Source organism: Schistocerca serialis, chromosome 3 (assembly GCF_023864345.2).
Source record: "Schistocerca serialis cubense isolate TAMUIC-IGC-003099 chromosome 3, iqSchSeri2.2, whole genome shotgun sequence".
NCBI classification, from domain to species: Eukaryota; Metazoa; Arthropoda; class Insecta; order Orthoptera; family Acrididae; genus Schistocerca; species Schistocerca serialis.
The window spans coordinates 482,151,195-482,177,348 of record NC_064640.1 but is presented as its reverse complement, the minus strand read 5'-3'; the positions used below and the strand labels follow the sequence as shown (position 1 = coordinate 482,177,348).

Here is a 26,154-nt window from a genome sequence, read left to right as displayed (position 1 = left end):
GTAATATGACAAGTATCTCTCTCTAATCTGAAAAAAATAACCACTGCTATTAAATAAAATGTCACCTTGCCTGATGCAAGCCTTTTGACTTAATGATGCTTTTGTGAGTTGCGCACTAGTTTCGTTGCTTTATATAAAAGTAGCTTCTTTAGTTGGTTTCTCTATTTGAACCTCCTCCCACACCTATCCTACAGGGGGGGAAAAATTCGGGTGGTCACTGAAACTATAATAACTGTTTGGCACAGATTGAAACAAAGAGTTGGTGTTATCATCTGTGATTGAAATGGCAAATGACAAATGCACACAGTTGTCACTGCTGAAGGTAGTTTTGTGGATACTGCTAGCAAAGTGTCATGAGCAGCCAAAGTGGGATATAGTGTGTCCTGTTTCTGCTCTTGTTGTAAATGGACACTTCATTCAGCAGCAGATAAAGACATGTAACATTGCTCCCCTTGTAATAGTATTGAAGTGTGTGATACTACTGCCTCCTCACCCAGCTTCTTGGGCATAAACACGACTGTGCTGCCACCCTGCCCAGGTAGCTAGTTAGCCTAGCCGAATAATAACCAATTCTTACTATAGTTTGTTTGCATTGCATTTGTGTTTTGTAAATGTGATCTAGCATTTCCTATCAGGTTTACAACAATAGTGTGGAGTAATCATCAGTTCATCTGACATACTGACAGTATCATAATATGTACTGTAAATATCCCTCCAGTAACTTTGATGGAGCAAATGTGTGACAGTTGGAACGATGTTTCTCATTGCTCATCGATGCTTGTTTGTACATATGTTGGAATGTTTCCCTCTGATTATCCATTGCTACTTAATATTAGGTATAATTTGGTACACCAGCAAAATGTTGTGTGATATTCATAATGATAATATTTTGGTATTAATAGAGATACTGTCAATAGCAGGGGAACTAGAAAACATTATTCTTATAGGTCTGTTGTTCAGGTTATCCCCGTTACATCATTAAATTTATTCACTAGTTCTTGCCAAGCTGGTATCTCTTCAGACATCTGTGTTAAGCTCCACACACAGCAAAATATTGTGGTTCTTTGTACTGTAGAGTTGTAGCTCTGTGTCTAGTTAAGAAGTGAATAGTGATGTACTGCAAGAGTCAATCAGCAGAAGCATACAGCTAAAAGCTTTACGAATTTGATCTCTACTGCTACATGTTCAAAATTTTTATCATGGTTAATTTATTTAGTTTTAACAATTACAGGGATTAGGCATCAAACTCTGTCTGCAAAAATTAGCACAATTGATTAACTTCTCATGGCCGGGGTTGATGGTCGTGCAAGTAAATTTTGAAAGAACAGCATATTTGCCTTTGACTGTAGAAATTATTTATTTCACTATTGCAATTTTAGCCTTTGGGCCATTTTTCAAGTGGTACTGCAAAAGTTATTGTTTCAGTACAACTCAAACTTCAAAATTCTCCAGCATGTTTACATGTTGTAGTCAAAATAGGCCATCAGAAGAGTATGAAGCTGTGTACCCTGTGAAATGATATAGACTAGATAGATTTGAAACGATTCACGTGGATGATACGAACATTGCATGTAATGTACCTCATTTCATGACATAAAGAGCTTGACTCATCTGGTGTTATTGTATATCTACAGTGAAAAGTTCTATTTTGACAATGACATGTACGCTTGTAATAGGATTTTAAAGTTTGACATGTGTTGAAGCAAAATCTTTGGCTGTACCATTTGAAAATGTCCCACAGGTTGAAACTGTAGCAATGAAATAAATAATTTCTACAGTTAATGGTGAAAATAATGGCCTTTAAAAGATATTAACACAATGTTAGCCTGGAAAGGGGGGGGGGGGGAGGGGAGGGAGGAGCCAGTGCTTAGGTACACAGAACAAATCTACAGATTCTGAGTAATTTGGACAATATGTGTGGGTGTAGACTTTCGTTTCATGTGTGGATTCTTGTTGAGGCAGGATACCAAAAATCCTTCAAGCCTGTGGATTTACTGTTTCTAATGATTGCACTGTTACTGTTATTGATTAAAGTGAAACCCAATATATTGAATCCGTAGGGAAGGCAAAATATGTTAGCTATAACAAGGTTTTGGGGGGGCTGGGTAGGGAGTAAGTTTACAATCCAGTTTTTCAATTTCTGTACTGTGATGTAGGTGTATGTTTAGTTTTGGAAATAAGAGAACTCGAGATGGATTGTTGTGCATGTTACTTTTTCTTCAGAAATAGACAATAATTTATAAGTTCAAAAAAATTCAAAATAAAATACTTTCGTCCTAAGAAAAATTAAATTCAGTAAAAGAATACACAGTATGTACATGCCCATTTCCAGAAATCATTGGCTTTAAAAGTTATCTGTAATTTTAGTGTGAGCTAAGCTTTTGATCACCTGTGAGTCAATATCATTGTCTATGATTATGATGGTTGAGAACACACTATCCTCTCCCTCCTCACACTTCTACACGTACACTCTGATGGTGTTGTGAGCTGCTTTGGCCTGCGTGGCCGTCATGGCTGGTGCTTCTTTGACCTCCTATCCTTCCCCTTCATCATTGTTGTCACCTTCTTTCTCATTCGCTGTCTTAACGGAGTTAATAATTTCGGCTTCTGTTAGTGATCCTACTAAAGCGACATCGTTGTCCACATCCACAGAATCTTCATAATGAGCGCGAGTGGTGTTACAGTGAGTCACCACTTTTGTCCATTTGGACTTGAGCGTACTGACAAGATGTTTCCTATAAGTATTGTGTAAAAAAACATCAGAATTCCCATAAACCAGTGTCAGAATCAAACAGATTTTATGTGCTTGATATTGACCCCACCAGCTGCTCATTTCCATGTGTCCTCAAAAATCACATGTTTGGAAATAATTGATGATCATTTGTCCAGTCACGTTTCTCCTTGCTTTATCCAGCATTTTCACAGCATCTAAGATGTTGATAGTTGTAAGGAAGTCATCATCAGTGACGTTTCATTCGGACCACTTCATGCCTGTTGTTTCCTTTGGCACTCTTGATTATTCATTGATCTAAGTGCTGCAATTTCAGTATAGTTACATGGTAAAAATTGCTTTGTCATTGATTTTAACAGACTGATAGCATTGTGCATACTCCAATTATCCACAAACAACACCTTTTTTTAATTGTCAGGAGTCGTTTTTCTATCAAAATCCATTAATCAGTTGGAAAAAGATTCTGACATCTATGCTTTCTTGTTCAGTTTACTCGACAGGGAACGATTTTTGCCCAGAAAAACATCGGAGTTTCTTAGGTTTCCCAATCACAAGTGGCTTTAGTTTTTCTGTGCTAATGGAACAGTAACACTATCTTTGATTAGCTTGTTCCTGTAGGTTTGTCTGGAAGACATTAATAAAAAGTCAAAGTTTGTCTGTGTTAAAAACATCATTCTGTTTGTCATCTTGAAGGATCTTTGCAATTCAAACTTTCAAACATAACAAAATTTGTTATGTACAGTGGCACTTTCACCGTTCACTTTTTGAAAAACAGTACCGTGTCTTTTCCTTAAATGTATTATATTTCAATGTTGCTGCAAAGTAATCTGCATTTTCTTTCAAAAGAAGTCCACCAATTATTGTTCCTCTGTTGTCGGAACCTTTTGTTATCATTTCCGATCTGTCCCTTCATCCATGTTAATCAGGCGGTCTTCATTTTTGGTTACTGTCTACATCTATATCCATACTCCGCAAGCCACCTGACGGTGTGTGGCGGAGGGTCAATGGTGTTCTTGCCAGAATCTCAAACTCTGCAGCTATATATATTTTTTTCTTCACTCCTGCTTTCACTTTGTCAATTGACTTTTGCTTTTGGCGATTGTCAGACAGTTCTGCTTAAAGCCCGTGCCTCACACTTGCTCCTCACACTCAGTCAAACTGCACTGCCAAAAATCACACCAGCATGGAGGCCGCGGGAGCTGCAATGCGATGCAGATATCACTGTTGCGTTGATGCAGGGAGGGGCAGGACTGGGATTCCCTTATTTGTGCAAACTCACCATATGAAAGGCTTAGATATCTATTGGTGGTTTCGATTTAGTGTTTTTGTCCTGTGATCTTAGATATGTAGAGGTTAAATCTGCCCTTCTTGAGCCTTTCAAAAGGCGGATTTTCTTCAAAAATATCAAGGTTTTGGGCTTCCAAGGGAAGGGAATGAAGGAAAAATTCGATACAGACAGGTCTTAGATATATTGAGGTTTGGCAGTACTTGATAACTGTACAGATTCTGAGTGTCAAAACTTTTAAAATAGTTTAATTACATTATTTGCCTTTGCTACCTAAGATATTGTGTGTTCTTGTTATGAACTAACATCCATAGGTTGTGGACGTTAGTTCTGGTATCCATAGAAGTTTAGAATTTTAAAATGTTCTATTTTTCAGAGTAATACTTAAATCATTCTTGTTTACAAAGTGTGTGTAAACATCGGAGGCTGCTTCTGTGTACCTTAATCTCCACTTTTCCTTTCTGTCACGTACTGAAAATATTATACGTATTTGCCATTTCTGTATGATTCATTTGCCAGATATAATGTGGCTAAAAAGTATTACAGCTCGTTCATTCACCATTTTAACATTCACCATTGAGAAAAGATATCCACCAGAGTTATCCATGCATTTCTGCTCCTGCATGTTTCTAATGATATCTATCCATCTTCCATGAGCCCATGGTCTCAGTGCCTTATGTTGCGCATCTCTGTATTGCTTGCAGAGTAACACTTCATATTTTGTATTAAAAGCCCCCATACCATTTCCAGTTTTCCATTGAAATTGTACGTATAGTACATGATAGTTCAATGTTTATTGTAGTAAACAGATGTGGCACAGTGATGTATTTTTTTAAATGTGTGGCAAATGTATTGAGTACTGAATTCTGATTTCCCATTGGCAGAATTGTGCTCATTTACCAAATTCACAATAAATTTCATATTCCTGTGGGTGTTTCAGCTTCAAAGACTTCTCTTTGGTGGACCATGTGGGGAATATTAGGTTGACTTACCTGTTCTATCTTGAACATACACATCATTTGTCCTTGACTAGTGAGCTAGTCAGTAATCAGTAGTATGATTGACTAGCACCATTATGTAGTTTCCATGATGAAGCAAACCCTTTTGTTGTCCATTGGTGCTATTGGCCGCATTTTTCAGTTTTACGATAATATTAAAGGCAAACAGAAAGGCCAGTGTGCAGCAAAGTGGTCACACATTCAATCTTGGAGGTGTTCTGAGAAGAAAAACTGCAGTCAGATGACATAAAATGTAAATAGTTTCACAGCTAGGGAAACACACACATTGACAATCAAACTTCAACAAGGTTTGCTCTTCAGTTTATAAAAATAATGCAGGATATTTAAAAATGATTTCAGCTTTTGGATAAATGTATTCTACAAAATATTACATGCAAAGTAGGCAAGGATACACTGTATGGAAAAGTAAATTTTGAAGTTTCTTACACATCTCGTGTTACCCTAGAAACATCTATGTGGTGGTAAAGTTCAACTTACACACATTCAAACATGACGCAGTCAGTGTTTGTGAGGGCAGCAGTGATATGATCCTGGATTTCAGTCAGTGTTGCCAGCATATGTGATACGTAAACATTCCGTAACATATCCCCGAAGAAGAGTACTAGAAGGGCAGGAGACCTCAGGGGCCCCAAGTGCCAAATCCTCTGGAGCACAATGCCCAATCCACCAATTTGGAAGTTTCTTGTTCAGATAGTGGTACACTACCTCATTCTAATGAGGTGGAGCTCAATCCTTATGGAATTTGAAGTTTGGAGTAACAGCTATCAGTTCAGGAAACAACTAGTTTTGCAACATTTTCAGGTACATTATACCTGTGACAGCTTTTTCAGGAGCAGGTAGAGCCATACACTTAGCTATGTGAAACAGCACAGGAGACATGAACGTGTGGAGAATTATATCTTTCTGTCTCTACTGCAGCACTAAGATTTGTTGTGATGACTCACTTGACCTTGTATGTGCAATGTCAATACATCACTGAACAAGAGTTGGTGCGTAATTTCATTTTCCATTTTTCTCAGAACAGTTCATAGTTATATCACAGCTAAACCTTTAATGGCTCTTTGCTGACTATTAGTACACAGTCGTGGGCATCATATATTTGAAGCTTACAACTAAATGAACGGGCATTGCTAACTGTGCAGTACAATGATTGAAAGACCTTGGCAAATCACCCATCTGATTTTTCTGTTGACATATTAATACATCAGAAAATAAACACTTACCTTGTCAGAACTTGGTTAAATGCATAACGTGGAATTTTTAGTAAAAGTGAAACCAGCAAAGAACAAAATCAGGTCACACTTCACCTTAACTGCCAAGACGAAAAAAGTATCCTTTACGTAATCGTGTATAAGGGAAAGATAAGTATGGTGAAGCGGAAATCAGTCATTGGTGCCAGTTCACCACGAAAACCTTTTCTTTCTCAAGAAAACTAGAGAAAGATGTGGTTAACTGTGTAGTCAGTTGTAATTTTGTTGTCACATAAGTTTGTTTTCTTATATTGCTGATTTTGCTGCAGTGGGTACACCTATCATGAAAACCTCTTCTTGCATTACTCTTATTATTGTGCCAAGTTATGCAACGTAGTAAATATGAAAATATTTATTAACTTTAATAACAAAATTGGGCAGTTGTTGCTATCTGCCAGCAGTAACTGTACGCAGGTGAAAATCAGTGGCCTACAAAGGTTTCAGGCATAGCCTTTCCACAGCTACACTTTTTTCTTTGTTATCAGACTGTTGACAAGTAAGGAGAAACATGTTCAATGTGACCTGACTGTTGTGTGTTCCAGTTTCTGTGTGAATAGTTTGTGTGGCTTCAATGAATTGGAGGCTTACACTAGGATTTTGGCATTGAAGTTGATTATGAACTAGAAGAAAAAAGTTGCTGTGGAAGAATTACGTCTGGAAATGTTATCAGCAACAGATACGTTTCAAAGTTCTCTCTAAAACATGAAGAAAATTATGAACTAGATTGTCTTTATCACATTTTTAGACATTCATCATTAATCGGTTGTTTATGGTAGTTACAGAAGAATAGGACAGTTGTTAACTGCAAGAGCTAATACTGGTACTTACAAAATATTTTAAGTGAAAGACATTTGATGAGTGTTGTCAAATAGGTTTATGGTCATTTTTTTGTTTACTATTGTACACCAAATTGGTGCTTGGTACTGTGCCCTGTGTGGTGTCATTACCATGTAAGAACATGTCCTTAATTTAAAACTAAGTAGTTGGCATTGCAAATTGAGCAAATACTTGAAGTGCAAGATGTCGCTGCAGTTACAGCAAGATCATGATGAGACAGCTGTAGGATGTACTGCCTGCTTGTCAAACCAGGCAGCTTTCTTTGAACAGAGGTGTTTGCGTTTCATTAATCTAACTTGTTCTTACTCCTTCTCTTCTTAGACACATTTCTGCAAATTTTTGCAGTCATTTGGTTCTCAAAAGCAGTAACTAAGCTCATGGGAATAAACTTGCCTTTATGAAATTAATGTAACACATTTTGAAAAGTGTATTTTGCAAGCACTAGAAGAAGAGGAAGAGTTTTGACGTGTGTTTCTCCTTCTCTTTATTTCTTTGAGTTATGTTAGAAACTAATTGGATGACTGACTTGGCATAGTGATGGAAAATTGTGTTTATATTCACGTGGTGATGCAGTAGTTATGATTTTCACCAGTCATACTCGTTTACCTTTTGCAATGGCAAACTTATTTCCCCATTTTTATCCAATCTAATGTTCCGCTCTCTTCAATTAAAGTACTGTCAAAAAACCATAATCTTCCTTAGCTATGTACAGAAGCTTTTAATGCAGCAGATGTAAGAAACAGCGATGAGATATTTATATTTAAGTAAGAGGAGTTTCTGACTATGTGCAGTGAAGTTGTGATATTGTAAAAGAATGCTCTAATGATCTTATTCACATTTACTAATTAATCTAGGTTTTGATTAGAAATTAATTCTTTCCTTCCAAGAATTGATTTTCCTGCAAGTAAAATTTGTAATTTGTCTAATATGTAATTTATTTTGCTGTTTCTGAATAGATGCTCTGAGACATGGTGCATCACAATTTGAGCAACAGGCTGGAAAGTTGAAACGAAAGTATTGGTGGAAGAACATAAAGGTAATTTCTGACTAATTTAATATCATTCTTGTCGATTAGGTTTAAGGAAAAATGTAATGTCGTGTTCGGTATTCAATATGTTCTGTTATAGTTCAACATTTTTTGTAGTTGATGCACCTGTTTCAACATTCTTGTTGTAATTCTACTGAAAAATAGTAATAATGTTTGTTTATTAAGTAGTTCTTTATCTACAGAATAAAAGAAATGATTAATTTGTCTTGGTTTCAGATGATGATCATCATTGGTATCGTTTGTACAGTTGTCCTTATAATAATAATAGGTATGTATATCAATAACGTGGTAGAATATGTAGTTTTATATCCTGACATAAGCATATCAGTACATTTCAGTGTGCCATAGTGATAAAATTATCATAACTTTTATTAAGTCTTTAATTTCAACTGGCTAATGATATATCCTGACTTTTCCCTCTTTCTGCAATTTTCACTGTGTGTGTCCTTGGCATACTAATTCTCATTGACATGGTCGTGTTAACAGATAATTATTTATGAAATCTTTTTACTTTGATTTCTCTGGTGTCATAGTTCATATTGGCATAACATCTATCACATTGTGAATGATCAGTCTCAATTGTGATTTGGTTTCTACTTCCAAATGAACTAGTTTGTAGGGAATCAAACCTGCATTTAGAGGAAAAATAATAAATGTTCAAGCAATCAATATAAATGCAACCTATTAATGTATTCTGTCGGCATTGGTTGATGAATACCATATGCAGGACATTGGAACTGAAGTTCAAACATGGTGTGTGTGTAAAAAAAAAAAAAAAAAAATGGTTTACAGATTAGTAATGCCTTCTTTATGCACTCCTTGCACGTAAAGAATAGAAATTCAAATACTGTTAGTAATACAAATTGTTGAGATAAATTCTGCTAGTTACAGAACTGTGAAAAGAAAATTGGATTTTTAAGAACAAACTTCTATTTCCTATAAAGAAATGTTAACACAGCATTCTTGTTACACCTGTTATGGAACAGCACAAATGTATTATACAGAAAATATAGATAAGCTGTAATCACTTGATGGTTCACAATTCCAGTCCAAGCCATGTCATCATAAATTGTAGAACACATGAAGTGAATAGCCCAGAGTCCAGCAAATATGCCAATCTGTAGAACAGCAGTGAAAAAAATAGTCCAGTTGAAATCCATAAAGCAGCCAGGCCATAAAAGTAAAGTATATGTGTGGGTAGACATTAGCACAGCTGGATTTGACATGTGTTCCAGCAGCTGGGATTTATTTCCAGCTTATGTTGTTGGTCAGGCCCATGTGATGGCCCTCTGGCATTTCTTGCTAGCCACTAGAGGAATCACTGATAGCAGACATCACAGGATATCAACCTCACTATCTATTATTACTATAGCAGTGAAACATGAACTCTCATATTTATAAAAACTCCACTTAACATGTGCATAAATAACAGATTAGTTGGATTGCTTGAAAATAGCTATATTAGTTTCTGATGAAATGTTTATATTTCAATAATTATCATAATTATCCTACATGTTCTTCAATGCTGTCCAGCCATTTCCCATCAGATTATTGTCTCGGCCTTCCATTCTCCTTTGGAAACTGGCAAAGAGCTCCTTCCTCATTTTCCATTCTTCACCTAGCTTCCCACACCGTCCATCATCATTTTGTTTTCATTACAGTGGTAATTAAATCTTCCATTACAGTCTGTACTCTGTCACATTTGTATATTTCATTATCTCTTCTGTTAATTTCAAACATGGATCTATGGATTGTTTGCTGAAGAATCTTCTGATTGTTAGATATCTTTTGCATTAAAAGTCTGTGTCACTATTTTACGACAAAATGCTAGTAGATATTGGTTTTACACTTTCCATTTCAGACACATTGGAATTTAATTTTTTGAGTATGCTTCTGCACTTTCTATTTACAGTGAAACTCGTATTTTACATTTTCATGTGGTCCAGACCTAAAAAATGCAAAATTGAGGAAAATGTTAAAACCCCCAAAATACGAACAAAAATGTGTGTACTTGGAATACATGATTAAGGATTGCAGTCCTCTCCAATACTATGTATAAAATCTCTCAGAGTGAAGGAAATCAAATGTACAGTACAATGTTTGTACAGTAATTTGTGGTAATGGATTTCACAAGTTCTTAACACTTTGCTGTCTGCAAGTCTCATACAAATTTATTTACTTGGCACCAGCAGCGCTAATTCAGATTGCTTAGCTTGTCGCCAGCTGCTAGTCACCTCTCCATTGGTGACAAGCTTCAAACACACGGAGTTCTGCGCACTTTAATTTTTCTGGAAATCCTCTATTTTGCCATATCATTCCACAAACACGAATTTTCTTTTCAAGTAACTTCTTTGCAAGTTCTACACTGTTATAATTATTACCCATGTAGAGGTGCTGACACTTTCCATAAGAAGGTGTGAGTAGTTCCATAACTGTTTTTGCTGAAGGCTGTCCGTTGCTGGAATGTATCTTGAATGAGGAAATGTGTCCCATACTTTAATCGCACAGTGTCCGAATGAGTATGCCATATTTTGTAGCTTTCAACAGATTGTAAACTTTAAAATATAACTGTTCATGCCACAGTACCATTCCTTCATCAATAGAGATGTTCTGACTTAGATTAAATGTGTCTTTAAACTTTTGGAAAAATGATCAATTATGAATTTCACTTCGAAAAGCGGTCGGCATTATTTGGTTTATTGTTGTCGTCGGAAAAATGTGGAAAACATAATATTTGTCTGAATCGGTTGCGGAACATCGTTTTGCAAAATGTTGGTGTGTGTATCAACGGATTCGTTAACCACTAATCATTGGTCTTAGCTTTTTTTTTTTTTTTTTTACAGTTCTCATAAGGATAGCAAGCCCAAACCATTATCTAAGTTCAGGTCTCTTAAAGTCAACAAATTTAGCATGTTTTTATCTAGTTTCCTTCTGTTGCAATTTTGACTGTTGTACTTGTTGGTTCCATTGCTAACATATTCAAATAGATCGTTCCCAATAGGTAATTCTATGATATCCTTTACGCTCTGTCTATGTTTGGAAAATATGTTTGGACCCACGTGCGCGCAGTGTCAATGATCTTTTGAATTTTCACTATTTTCATATTGATATGCAAGTTTAAAATTTAGTTGGATAGTACATGATTTTTGTGCCTACTTACAAAGTTGCTCTATATAGTTCTTTTGCCCTGTTGAAACTTACCTGCACCAGAGGCAAGCACTTACAACACTAACTTATATCGGGCATTGCCTTCTTTCTTGAGGGCAGTTACTGTAGATTTTGTTGACAGTGTGTTAAAAACTCACACAATTTTAGGCTTTTAGACAAGTTTGCAGTCTTCTTCATTCTTGTAATGAATTATAACCCCTTGTTTCTTTCTATGTAGCTGGTGATAATTTTCATAAATATGTTGTGTTAACTTGTGTAAGAAACATTTAAAGGAAATTCAGATTGTTCAGAAAATTTCCTGTTGTTGGTTACTGTGCCTTCTGCCTCCAAATGGATTAAATGTGCTGTCTATGGATCATAACCTTCAGTTTTTTCTTCATGCTTCCATTGTTTAATTTTTTCCACGTACCAAATGTTCATTTTATCTTCAACATCCTCCTGAAGATTTCTGAATAGCTTTTGTGTACCCAGAATGAGATTTTCTCTCTGCAGCGAGTATATTTTATTTTTCTGTCTTGTTACCTGCAGCGTCTTTTGCTGTCAAAGTTTCTTTGTGAAATAACCTTCTGTTTAATGTGTTGTTAATAAATTATTGAGGACGGAAAATGAAAATTGGTAAGTGCAAAAAACATTGTGAAAGTCCGAGAGAGAGACAACATTAACTTAAGATGAATAATTAGGAGTCTGGTAAATGCCACACATGTAGAGTACAACTTCATATTTTCACTTGGAGATTTTGGGATGCAACTTGTCATTGAGACACATCATGTTGTTTCCTTTGTAACATTAAGAGGAAGCAGTCAGTATTTTAGGAATGTTGGTTATATGAACATCTGACTCTCAAACGGTGCAGAATCGGTAGGTGTTTATCTGATGTTGGCAGGTGTGATCTGTGACCTCTTCGAGAGGGAGTTTCATTGCTAGATGTGTTTCCACCAAGTATTTCTTGAAAAAGATAACATTCTCCAAGCTCTCTCCTTTATGTGGATGCATCTTTCCAAATAGCTTAACTAAAATGTCTCAGTGCGCTGCCATGAGAAGATCGCTAAGGAATATTTTTTAACTGCATTCTGCATAAAAGGTCAATAAAAACACCCCACTTCCCACCTAGAGATAGGCATTTCTGTATAGTAGGTTGGCTGCGTCTTTCTGAATTTTGAGACGGTGAAGCAACCACTAGCACAGGAAAAAAGTGAGTTCCACTCTCATCTACGTTGATTGCTGTGTTGAATAAAAATCAGGGACATTCCAATAGCAGAATTTTTATTTTATTAGTTAAATTGATAGACATTCTTTTTATCACCAGTTAAGACACCGAATGTTGTGTTTGTTGACAGGGCCTCAGTTCAGTTAAGTAACTTTAGAGTAAAATGAACAGTGTTTAATGTAGAAAAAACTGCCCAATGTAACAGTCACAGGTTTGCTTCATATTATTTCATATCATTACTTTGGATGATTAAATAAAGATGGACTGTGGCTCTTTCTACATAATTATGTATTTTGATGCAGATTACTAGATTTTGCCCATATTTCTGCTAGAATACACATAAAAACCACAAATTCAGGAATGGTGGGAAACATTCATTGACGATCAGTATGAAGGAAATAAGTGCTGTTCACTTTAAGTACAAACTTAATTTTAAAATATTACTAGTAACTGTCTCCAATATTTACATGGTTTTCAAGATTCTTAGTTGCTGTACCTATCAGCTGTAATAATTTAGAGATTTTGCAGAAAATCTTTAGTTGTGTTTTCACCTACTGACAACAGACATGGTATATGTACATACATAGTATATATCTGTTCCTTCGGTCACGTCTGACCTGCTGCGATAATCTTAATAGCAATTGTGGACGAAATGGCAAACATAGTACATCATAAAATTGTTTGTACTCCTCAGGTATACAAGAAACGTCTTCCTTTATCTCTTAATTTAGCAAGCATATTTTATTGGGACTTAGTGTTAGATATGGTAAATTTGTGAGTTATCTGGGTGCAGGTTAGCTTGGTTGAGCCATTCAAAAAGCGTGTATGAACATACTAGCAGTGAGGACCCAGACACTGTGAATGTGTCTCTTCCCAGTTTCTTTCTGATAGGAAGTCTTTTTTATATATAATTTGCTGAGACTTTTAAAGTGAGAAATATTTGATTTCATTACTTCCCTTAAGGGGAAACTTACTTTTGCCGTACTTCACAATTATCCCTGATATCTGACGTATGGCCATGCCTCTTTAGCAACAGTTGTACAAGATCAAAATCTGTACCACAAGGAGCGAAAGAATAACCACCAGCTACAAAGCCCTAGTAATTGGTATAAAAGTCGTTCTTCACTCATATGCGCATAATCTCTTGTTCCTTCCCACAATGAAATTGCTTTTACAGAATTGACATCACTTTCTTCCACCATTAACTGACAGTCTGCCTTTTCATAACAATATGCGTCAAATGGTAGTAATTTTCTTCTCAATGACTAAGGCAAAAAACAGTTGAGAGAGATCAAATTAAATAAAAGACCACTGTCTTCAGTATTGTAACCGGTACACAGTCATCAAGTGACTACTTTTCTTTGTGGAGTTGTGAAAAGAGTATATAAATGTCTCCAGTTCATTAGTTAAGACCCAGGATAGTTCATCAAAGCATGTTAGGTTAGTCTCTGGAAGTATTGTTGTGGCAATTCGAGCACTTTCTCCAAAAATTGAGAGGCCCATCCTGCACTGGCCATATGTGCTGGCCAGTATGAGAGACCGCATCCTTTTCAGTGAGTCTCGGAGCACTAAATTAATTTGTTTGTAGTGCCTGTTTGGTGTTTGACCCTACTTTTATCATACAGTGAGTTACTAGTGTATGTGAATTTGGTGAATTGACAGTGTGACAGTTACAACACAATCATCAAAATTTCTGGTTATTATAGTCTGCAGACACAATGTGAAATGGGTTTTCACTGCTTCAGAAACACTTTTCATGGGATCAGTGAACAGACCGAAGTGGAAAACATAGTTACGACTACAGAAAACGAATTGTAGGTGAGCATGACTGTTGCCCAGGTGAATGCGTGGTAGACAATGATGTTTGTTTGCTGGATTCCAAAAGAAAAGAAATTACTGAGGTGGTAGCTGCATGGTAGTTGGGTATACAAGGTAAAATGAATTGAAGCAGTATGAATGCATACAGCTGAATACTCCAGTGCAGTGAAAAGTACAAGGGAAGAGTAAGGTTAGAGCAGTAAGCAAAAGACAAATGGCACAACTATAATGATGACAGCCAAAAAAAAGAATTAGACAAGTAATTTATACAAAACTTAAATTGGTTTCTAATACTAAGACTGTATGAAATTCTTTATTGCTCCTGCAAAATCATTTTTTTCCCTCCAAGTTGCCTTATCCAGTCAGCCATGTTTTATTCATAGTGCTAAACTTCTAGTAAGTGTTCCTACAACAAACTTTCTGTTGAATAAACTTCAAAATTGAAGTGACAAATAATAAGTAAAAATATTCCACTAATAAAGTCTCCATGCACCCCTGTATGGAGTACAATTTTAGAAAATATTTGTAGTTAAGTTTGTAACTGATTGATGGTTATCTAATCTCAGCTTCTATATGGAGTTCAGTTTCCGGAGGAGGAGAGTCAGCTGCTGTCACAACTGCTGCCCCACAGAACCAATCACAATAGTCATCGTGTCATGTATGTATCACTGTAAATAAAATTTCTAATTAATTTTGTATGTATAGTCAGTCACCATGTTCATTATTCTTAGTGTGGCTACTAGTGAAGTCACTATTTGTTGGTGCCTTTCTTATCGTTTTTTACTGAAATAAATAGAAATCTAAGTGAGATAACAATAATGAACTTGCAGGAGTTACTGGCTCCTGATTTTAATTTATGAATGTGTTGATCACAATTTTAAAGTTTGGTTTACTCTGTGTAATTATTGAAGTAAGTTTGCTTGTGATTGTCTAAATCAGTGCTGAAGACTAGTTCAGTGCAGCTTTCCATGCTTGTCTACTCTGTGCAAGCATCTTCCTATCTGTATCTGCATAACTACTGGAATCAATTACACTTAAACTTGTTTACTGTATTCAGGACTTTGTCTCCCTCTACAATTTTTATCCCCCTCACTTCCTTTCATTACCAAACTGACAGTTCTTTGATGCCTCAGGAGGCCGGCCGAAGTGGCCGTGCGGTTAAAGACGCTGCAGTCTGGAACCGCAAGACCGCTACGGTCGCAGGTTCGAATCCTGCCTCGGGCATGGATGTTTGTGATGTCCTTAGGTTAGTTAGGTTTAACTAGTTCTAAGTTCTAGGGGACTAATGACCTCAGCAGTTGAGTCCCATAGTGCTCAGAGCCATTTTGATGCCTCAGGATGTGTCCTATACCTTCTTTCAGTCAAGTTGTGCCATAATTTTTTCCCCTATTCCATTCAGTACCTTGTCATTTATTATCTGATCTACCAATCTAATCTGTAGCATTCTTCTGTTTTCGGAGAACTGCTGACAGCCTTATATCAGTGCTTAATGTGTCACACCTGACCATGGATGGAAGGGCTTCCAAGATGTACAGAATAAATATAAGGAAAGCAAAGGTCATAACTAAGTAGCAACATCCAATATAATGGAGGGACAGCACCTTGAATGTTAGAAAGGAGCAACTGAACAGGGGTACTGTGGAAAGTGCAGAATCATATGAGGCAAGTGTGAGGACACTGACAAAGGAAACAGAAGAAAGCTTATCACAATGGAAAAGTTGGCAACGGCCTTGCCGCAGTGGATACACCAGTTCCCGAGAGATAACCGAAGTTAAGCGCTGTCGGGCATGGCCGGCACTTGGATGGGTCACCATCCCGGCCGCCATGTGCTGTTGCCATTTTTCGGGGTGCACTCAGCCTCATGATGCCAGTTGAGGAGCTACTCGACTGAATAGTAGCGGCTCCGGTCAAAGAAAACCATCATAACGACCGGGAGAGCAGTGTGCTGACCACGCGCCCCTCCTATCCGCATCCTCAACTGAGGATGACACGGAGGTCGGATGGTCCCGATGGGCCACTTGTGGCCTGAAGACGGAGTGCTTGTGCACAATGGAAAAGTTATTTTAAACATTCTGTTGAGCACTGTAATTGTTGAGGAAATGGATGACAACACTAAGCAAGTGATTGAAATAAATTAAACTAGTAGTATAACAGATATGACTATGACTAAGCTGGAAGAATCGGTGAAATTGTAAATGTTTTGCCTTTCATTTGTTTTCTTCCAAAAGCTGATTTTTGTCTTCCTCTCTCAGTTTAACAGATTCATAACCCAAATGCCACTTTCCATAAATTTATCGTCTACCATAGAATATTAGTGTAGGTGGTATGTTTTTCAGTATGTTTCATATTTTCCATTGTTGATTTGGTAAATTAGACCATAGTTGGTCTTCTTGTTTCATGTATGTTTTAGGAACTATTGCATTTGTTTTCTTTATATTGTCCTTCTGTACTACAGGGAATAAGAGACTTCGTGCTTCGGCTTAACAACTCCTTACATTTCTCATGGCATTTCATTACTTTTTAAGGCAATCTGTCATTTATTTGCTCTGAATGTTCTCCCCCCCCCCCCCCCTTATGTCCACAGTGCTGCATTTTATAAGTTGCAGCCTAAACGTAACCCCCCTCCATACAGTAAAACACAACCTTTACATTCGCTGCAGGAGTTTCATTTCAGGTATGGCACGGACTGAACAAGTTGTTGAAAGCCCCTTGAAGAATTACTGAACCATGCTGCCTCTATAGCTGTCCATAATTGTGAAAGTGTTGAGAGTGCAAATTTCTGTGCATAAACTGATGTTATCATGTCCCATGTTGGGTGATCCCGGTGGCCAGATCCTTTGCTCGAATTGTCCAGACTGTTCTTCAAACCAATTGCAAACAGTTGTGGCCCGGTGACATGGCATGTAGTCATCCGTAAGCATTCCATTGTTGTTATTTGTGAACATGAAGTCTACAAATGGGTGCGAATTGTCTCCTAGTAGCCGACCATAACCATTTCCAATCAGTGATCGGTTCAGTTAGACCAGAGGATCTGATCCAGTCCATGTAAAAACAGCCCACACCATTATGGAGCCACCACCAGCTTGCTCAGTACTTTGTTGACAACTAGGGTCCATGGCATTGTGGGATCTGCACCACACTCGAAACCTACCACCAGCTATTACCAACTGAAATTGGGACTCATCTGACCAGGCTGTTGTTATCTAGACACGCAGCCTAGGAGAGGTGCTGCAGGTGATGTGCTGGTAGCAAAGGCTCTCGTGGTGTTTATCTGCTGCCGTAGACAGTTAGCACCAAATTTTGTCTCTCTGTGCTAACAGATATATTAATAATATATCCCACATTGATTTATGTGGTTATTTCACACAGTGTTACTCGTCTGTTAGCACTGACAACTCCACGCAAATGCCACTGCTCTGTCATTAAGTGAAGGCCATCTGCCACTGGGTTGTCCATGGTTAGAGCTAATGTTTGAAATTTGGTATCCGTGGCACAATCTTGACACTGCGACTCTTGGAATACTGAATTCCGTAACAATTTTTGAAATGGAACGTCTCGTGCGTCTATCTCCAACCTCCATTCTGCTTTTAAAGTCTGTTAATTCCTGTCATGAGGCCATAATCACATATAAAACCTTTTCATGTGAATTAGCTGTGTACAAATGATGACTGACAATTCACTGCCCTTTCATACATTGGGCGTCCAATACTAGAGCCCTGTAAGGGTGTGGAGTATCCACATGGCCCGCACATCTGCAGTGTGCGAGTGAAAGTGTGAATACGCTTCGTGAATGATTGCAGAAGTTGTCATAGATTACTGATGCTAATGACAAAAGCGTGAGTGCATGTACATGCTCATTTGCACATGTGCGATGAGCTTGACTTGGCACTAGACTTGAGTGAAATTTATACAAATGACGAATAATGAATACAGATATAAATTATTATTCTTTATTGGTGAATAACAAATACTCAAAACATTATTAAGTTACACAAATAAACACACTTGTTTCATCCTCAAATAAAAAGTCTTAGAATAATAGGTAAATTTGAAATCCAACTCCAATTATTTGTCATTTATTAAGCTAATGAACTTTTTGTATGTTTTAAATTAGTTTAGAGAACAACTGCTTCTTTTTTTGAAATGCCTGATCAGAAACAGTATTCGATTTACAGAGATTTAATATTGTAACCCTAAACAAAATACATTCAGCTCATGTGGTGCACTCCTGAATTCATCCACTTTGATATGACTTTCAGCTCACAATGTTCTTCATCAAAAACTTGAGAACTCGTCAACTCCACTGTAGTATTCAGCAAATAATTAGTTGTCATTCCACTTCACTTGTCAAATCGCATTCCTAGTAAAATCTTTTCACAACATAATGTCATTCAAAACTCTTGACCAGATTTCTTTGGCGTTTCTTCAGCTGTTATATGTCTGAAGTTGTTTTTAAGCCTCCTTTGGTCATAGATAGTGATAGAGGTGAACTAATTTTTAAATCATGGGTCAGACTGTGCTGCATTATTTGCAGTTGGTGTAGAAAGGCAAAATTCTTCCAATTGTATCTTGGCACTTCAACAGTACAAAAGTTGCAAGTGTGCTGCAATACTATGAAACCTTCCAGATACTCGAACCCAGTGTCTCTTCCAAAATTTTTGAATCTCAAAGCTGTATGTAACTGCATAGACAATGTCTGATTGAAAAACTATTCCATGTTCTAATGACAAGCTTTCTCAGAGTTAATCCTAAAACACTGTGGATGACTTTCGACATCCAGCGGCATTCCATAAACGTTTTAGGATTTGTTGTTGTTGTTGTTGTTGTTGTTGTTGTGGTCTTCAGTCCTGAGACTGGTTTGATGCAGCTCTCCATGCTACTCTATCCTGTGCAAGCTTTTTCATCTCCCAGTACCTATTGCAACCTACATCCTTCTGAATCTGCTTAGTGTATTCATCTCTTGGTCTCCCTCTACGATTTTTACCCTCCACGCTGCCCTCCAATACTAAATTGGTGATCCCTTGATGCCTCAGAACATGTCCTACCAACCGATCCCTTCTTCTGGTCAAGCTGTGCCACAAACTTCTCTTCTCCCCAATCCTATTCAATACTTCCTCATTAGTTATGTGATCTACCCATCTAATCTTCAGCATTCTTCTGTAGCACCACATTTCAAAAGCTTCTATTCTCTTCTTGTCCAAACTATTTATCGTCCATGTTTCACTTCCATACATGGCTACACTCCGTACGAATACTTTCAGAAATGACTTCCTGACACTTAAATCAATACTGGATGTTAACAAATTTCTCTTCTTCAGAAACGCTTTCCTTGCCATTGCCAGCCTACATTTTATATCCTCTCTACTTCGACCATCATCAGTTATTTGACTCCCCAAATAGCAAAACTCCTTTACTGCTTTAAGTGCCTCATTTCCTAATCTAATTCCCTCAGCATCACCCGACTTAATTAGACTACATTCCATTATCCTTGTTTTGCTTTTGTTGATGTTCATCTTATATCCTCCTTTCAAGACACTGTCCATTCCATTCAACTGCTCTTCCAAGTCCTTTGCTGTCTCTGACAGAATTACAATGTCATCGGCGAACCTCAAAGTTTTTATTTCTTCTCCATGAATTTTAATACCTACTCCGAATTTTTCTTTTGTTTCCTTTACTGCTTGCTCAATATACAGATTGAACAACATCGGGGAGAGGCTACAACCCTGTCTTACTCCCTTCCCAACCACTGCTTCCCTTTCATGTCCCTCGACTCTTATAACTGCCATCTGGTTTCTGTACAAATTGTAAATAGCCTTTCGCTCCCTGTATTTTACCCCTGCCACCTTTAGAATTTGAAAGAGAGTATTCCAGTCAACATTGTCAAAAACTTTCTCTAATTCTACAAATGCTAGAAACGTAGGTTTGCCTTTCCTTAATCTTTCTTCTAAGATAAGTCGTAAGGTCAGTATTGCCTCATGTGTTCCAGTGTTTCTACGGAATCCAAACTGATCTTCCCCGAGGTTGGCTTCTACTAGTTTTTCCATTCGTCTGTAAAGAATTCGTGTTAGTATTTTGCAGCTGTGACTTATTAAACTGATGGTTCGGTAATTTTCACATCTGTCAACACTTGCTTTCTTTTGAAGTTTAGTTAATTATAAACAACGTTGACGGTTGTAGTCTGTCGTCACACTCCTCAGCATAAATCTTCTTCATTTATTCTGTTCAAAATATGTCCGTCAGCGCAGTTTTAGCAGCTGACTAAAAGTGAGCAGTAATTCATCAGCTATTTTGTGGAAATATACAGTTCCACAACTGCAACAGTGATCTGGAACAACATTCAATATTCAGTTATCACTTTTTTCATTATTCTGTAGTAACACTTGGTGAATCTAATGTATACAGCATACACCTTCTCCACACAAAAAATGGAAAATTGACAGCTAAAAAGAAATTCTAATTCTACATGCATCTGAACTCTAGCAGCACTGTTAGTGCCACTACATTGTGTTGAAGCTGTACAAGTGGGGTCTGTTTACTTACACATGAGGCACAGACACACGGCTGTTCCCCATCACTCCACGAGTAAGAACTGTGTGATACTAAGGAGCGAACTGTCAGCCACACGTTTCCACGTGCGTGTTCATAGCAAGTGAAATAGACTAACGCTATGTGTGCAGATTAGCTATGCAGATGCAGTGCTCTACCCAATGCTATCACCATTTGTAATTGTGCATACCTATCCCATAACTTCTGTCACCTCAGTGTATGTCTGAGTCACTGTGCCCTTGTATCTGGGATAACCCTTACAAAAGTTCCTTCCCACGCCCGGGTTCCCGGGTTCGATTCCCGGCGGGGTCAGGGATTTTCTCTGCCTCGTGATGGATGGGTGTTGTGTGCTGTCCTTAGGTTAGTTAGGTTTAAATAGTTCTAAGTTCTAGGGGACTGATGACCATAGATGTTAAGTCCCATAGTGCTCAGAGCCATTTGAACCATTTGAACAAAAGTTCCCTGTCTCCCCTCCCCTCTTCCACTGCCGTATCTCATTGGTCAGTTCCTGGGGTGATATATTCAAAACAGACCTGGGAGCAGTTGTCCATCACATTCCATTGAATTCTAGTGAAATTTTCAACCAACATGAAGAAAACTTTTATGTAGTTATAATATTCAGTGATTTATGCAAGGAAAGAGTTATAAAGAGGATTGCTTTTGATTCGTTGTAGGTTATGAATTCCTACAAGCTTGTCTCCAAACAAGCCACTCCACATCCCCTTCACACTTGTGGCAATGCACTTGTGGAAAAACTGATGTCCAACTACTACCTTGCATAGTCAACGTTAGGTGCTTGGCTAGAATCAGCATATGCAGTTTGCTGTGAGTTATGGTATATCTCATCATGACAGAACTTTACTACAGAAACTTCATTTCCAGTATAGAACAGACACAACACAAGAGTAAATGAAGGGGTCACAGTAGAATTGGGTCTTCCATGAAACACTACTGTGACTGTCTCTTCTTGGAACACCCCCCCCCCCCCCCCCCCTTGGTGTTTTAACAGTAAACTTCTGTGTGACGCACCATCATTCCCTTGTGGCTGCCACTGGAATTTGATGAGAATTTCCATCTCACACTTAACTGAATAAGCATGTGACAAAATGCGCCACTCTTCTTTTGAATCTTCTGCTTTCTCTGTTAATACCACCCCATGGTAAGAATTTCTGAGTGACAAGAAACACTAAAGACTCATGTAAATAAGGCCTTGTAAATTACCTCATTCGTCAGTGAATTAAAATTTCCTAAAGTTCTTCCAGTGGTTCTTCGGGGTTGCATCTGCACTCCTGGCAACAATATCTTGTAATTGCTTTAGGTTACTCCAGATAATTTACAGTTGTTGCTGTTTCCATTGTCTAATCACAAGTTATGTATATATCAACAGTTTGTTGTTCTGTGTAGTTACAGACATTGCAACACACGTATCTGTTGAGGACCACTTGCTATTCTCTGATCAAAGCATTAGTCTTCTGCACTACTTCCAACATTTTATTATTTACTGGCAATGTGCCTTCCAAACTATAACAGCATCATTCATAAACCACCTCATTTTTTCTAGTGTCATTCACCAGCTCAGTTACACATGTCGTGAACAGCAGCAAACCTTAGAACACTTCAGATTTCCTATGTGGAAAATCAAATTAAAACAATATGGAAATTGCAGCACCCAGAAACAGTGACCCAAATGAGTGAACAGGGATGGTGTGTGAAACAGTGTATCAGATACTAGTGTGTGTTGATATCACTGCTCTTTGTCACAAAACTGCAAAGGTTGGAGTTAAGCCTAGGTCGACCAGTGAACACCTGTAAAATGAAGTGGGGACATAAAAGCAAGTTCCAGTATTCCTCATAATTCTCTGAGGGCACAATATCAACTTAGGATTAAACAGCATGATTGCTCTGCTATAAATGAATTTGTTGTACTGTGACTGGCCATGCTGTAATACACTGAGACAGCACAAGTCAAGTTCCATCATATCCAGTTTTTGGTCAGTACATGAGCACTGCAATGAGTGCAGAACTACTTATCAATGGCTTGGTACCACCTGCTGTGAGTTGGATTGGTGGTATGCATGCTTTTGCACTTGCTGAGATGGTCCAGAAGCCATAACCTTCTGATTTAAATGGACACATTAGTGCCATCACTGATGTCCAAGCATACAACATATTTCCAATCAGCACAATTCCAGATTCAGCCTTACTTCCAATAATGGTCACATATGTGTTAGAAGGTGCCATGTTGAGAGCAATCTGGCAATCTACCTTATTGAGTAATAATGTTCAATGTCAAGTGTAACTGTTTGAGATCATATTGAATGCAGCTTGCAGGTTAGATACCCTATTGTTGAGACCTCTCTGAACCGTAACTGCTGAATCTGGAAAGTTCTGCCTTTTGTCAGGCAACTCCACAGAACACACTTCACTAGTACAATGCCCACACACGTGGGTGCCTTACCTGGCAGCTGAATTTGTCGTCATGCCCAACAAACGTATCTTGGATGTAGATAGTCATTAGCTCGTCTGTCCTCAGCTAACTACTACAGATGTTTTGAAGACTTTCAACAATTTTTCCGTAGCAACATATCCAGGACCTCTTTGTTACTCATCTCAGAACTCGTGTTAGTTTTTAATTCTGATAATGTGAAAGTGTTAGAACAGAATGGCTCCATGTATTTATGTGTAGTTAGTATGTAAGGTACAGAATGTCTCGGTAAAATATGGTGTCAGATCATAGTAAATAATCTTAAGACACACGCTTTTAAGTTAAGCCTGCATCTAAGCAATCATGTTGTTGGCCTTCTTTTTCTCAAGGAAGTATGAAATAATGCCTCCCTAAATTGTGTATGAATTAGAGCACCATTGCAATAAATGGAAAAGTAATCACTGGACACTGTAACAGGTTGTTCAGTAGCAATTTAGTCAGGTCATACAACATACTAGTCACACCACCTCCAAAGAAGTGAATGGAAACAAAAGAAATCCATTCTTACAAAAACATATCAGCACACCAATAGTGCATTCACACACATCCTCAGTGCAGTGCAACATGAACAAAGGTACTGTCCTGCAAGGACATAGCTGGTGGTGATTTGCAAACGGTAAGGGTTACTTAATTACTCAGCACAGAGTACCTGATTCTAATTAGCATGATCAAAGTAAAATATTTAAAGAAATTGTTTTAACTGAATTTTAGTTGTCAGTCAGATTGGTCGATTCTAATTGAGTGCTTACATCATGAACAAGTTGTCTGAAGTTGAACAATACTGACATATTACCACTTCAGATATGATGCAGTAGCTGCAGTCGGCACCTGTGGCCTCATAATTGAGAACAAGCTGTCACTCAATGCTTTTAAATAAAATTAGACATTTTTAACAGACCAATGAACACTTTCAGTACACTCATCACATTATTCGATCCAGGAAACTGGTGCAAAACTGTTATTGGCTGATGGAATAGAACCTACTTTATCTTGACTCCCACTGTGCTCTGTGGTCACCAACAATCATGGGAACTTAAATGCAGCAGTGCATGCTTGACTGCTCATTTACCTTCACTTTACTGTGATCACTAAATATTAAAGTTTCTGCTGTTGCAGGTTGACAGTTATTACGTATGTCCTGATGCTTTTCCTCTTTCTTTCCAGAAGACCTGTTTGAAAGCCGACCTGGGATGGAATCAAATTGCTGGATGAATTGGATGTTGTGGATGCGCCGACACACACACACACACACACACACACACACACACACACACACACACACAGTATCCACTGTTAATATATTTAAAATATTAAATTGGTTGTTGCTGATGCTTAGTGAAACTAGAGAGTACTGCTTTATCACTGATAACTGAACATTTTGTCATCCATGCCAATTATGTTGATTAGCTCAGTGTTTTCCATGACACTCCAGCATGATTAACACAGGTTATACTGTGACATAAGTTGCTGCTTTTTGTGGATACCCACACAATGCCATGGCACTCCTCCAGTTGCTGTGCTCTGAAAATCTTGATGTCCATTTTTCTATTTGGAAAGTGCACTTAATACTTCTATATACATATATTTATGTAATATATTTTCTCTGGGTATAGTATGCTAATTTCGTAGCAAGTTTTGTAACAGTCTCTTGCGTAAATATTCGATTATCTTATAGTTCTTTATGGGAGTATTCATAAAGTCGCTGAAGTTGCTTTTTTATAAAAAAAAATGTTTATATATAGAAGTAGAATTAAATATTTTGCAAATTTTATATGTGTGTGTATGAATGGATGATCACACTTTTAGACATCGGGTGGGAGGAAATGTATGTTTCTAAACGTGTTTTTTCCTTTGGAAGTTCTGAAATTTACTTAACCTTTGGCTTTATAATTTGGATGTTTCAGTTCATATAAGGGGCTTTTGTTCTCAATATTAAATGTGAAACTTCAAAGTTCCTAAACTCAGATTTCCAGAATCATTGAATTAAATGGATATAAAAGCTGTGATACAATAGTTAAAAATATTTGTATTACCATCTTTGATACTACTCACTTAATTTACTATATATATTTTAAGAGGGATTTTGTACGTTCCACAAAACTTTTCAAAATGTGGGCTGTTATCATGTTGTTTGCCTTTATATTCACAGGGCATAGTGCTCTTGGCATTTTGTAGGGAACATATCCTATTTCTTGCAGCTAATTGTACTGGCTCTGATGTTGGCTTTTTCCACTTATTTTTTTAAACAATGGCTTCAGAATGAAACATTACCGAGCCAAATACGAAGCCACACAAAAATATGCTGCTTGCAGTTGGTTGCTTTTTTTGTTTCACAGAAAAAGTTTACAGAGTATTTATGAGAGAGCGCAAGAGCACAAGATGTATGTATTTAACAAGACATATTTGTATTAATGTTTACAATTCCGTTGTTGTTGGAATAAAGTATTTATGTATTTATGAAATTTGTTTTTCTTGTATTAAACAATATGTATTAATGAATCCCCTTAATATTACATAATATCCCCAGAAAAATAAATAAAAATGGCAAAATGCATTGTTGACAAGTGAAGTCCCAGTAAAATTTTTATGGGGGGAAGATTTAAAAAAGGAAAGTGAATTAGGAAGAAATGAAATTCAGCAAAGTGAAAAATTGGTTCCTAAAACACAAAAGAATGCAAACGGTGAAAGTGAAACCAAGCAGTTTCATCCATAGCATTTGCTAGCAGTGACAGAAAAACCTGTTACCTTGAAGTTAAAAGG

At 37.4% G+C, this 26,154-nt stretch overlaps 1 protein-coding gene across 4 annotated transcripts in view; it reads left to right on the top strand.

Annotated features, from left to right (window-relative positions):
• LOC126470372 (vesicle-associated membrane protein 2) overlaps window positions 1–25,856 on the top strand; it is a 33,640-nt gene extending 7,784 nt beyond the window's left edge. The window contains exons 4-7 of one of the 4 annotated variants that reach the window (XM_050098193.1): window positions 8,079–8,158; window positions 8,387–8,438; window positions 14,948–15,021; window positions 24,562–25,856. In XM_050098193.1, the coding sequence (XP_049954150.1) occupies window positions 8,079–8,158; window positions 8,387–8,438; window positions 14,948–15,009 (194 nt within the window). In that variant the 3' untranslated portion in view covers window positions 15,010–15,021; window positions 24,562–25,856. Of the gene's footprint in view, window positions 1–8,078; window positions 8,159–8,386; window positions 8,439–14,929; window positions 15,022–24,558 lie in introns of all 4 variants that reach the window. The other 3 variants (XM_050098192.1, XM_050098191.1, XM_050098190.1) reach the window with 3 other exon arrangements.
• Window positions 25,857–26,154: the final 298 nt, after the last annotated feature.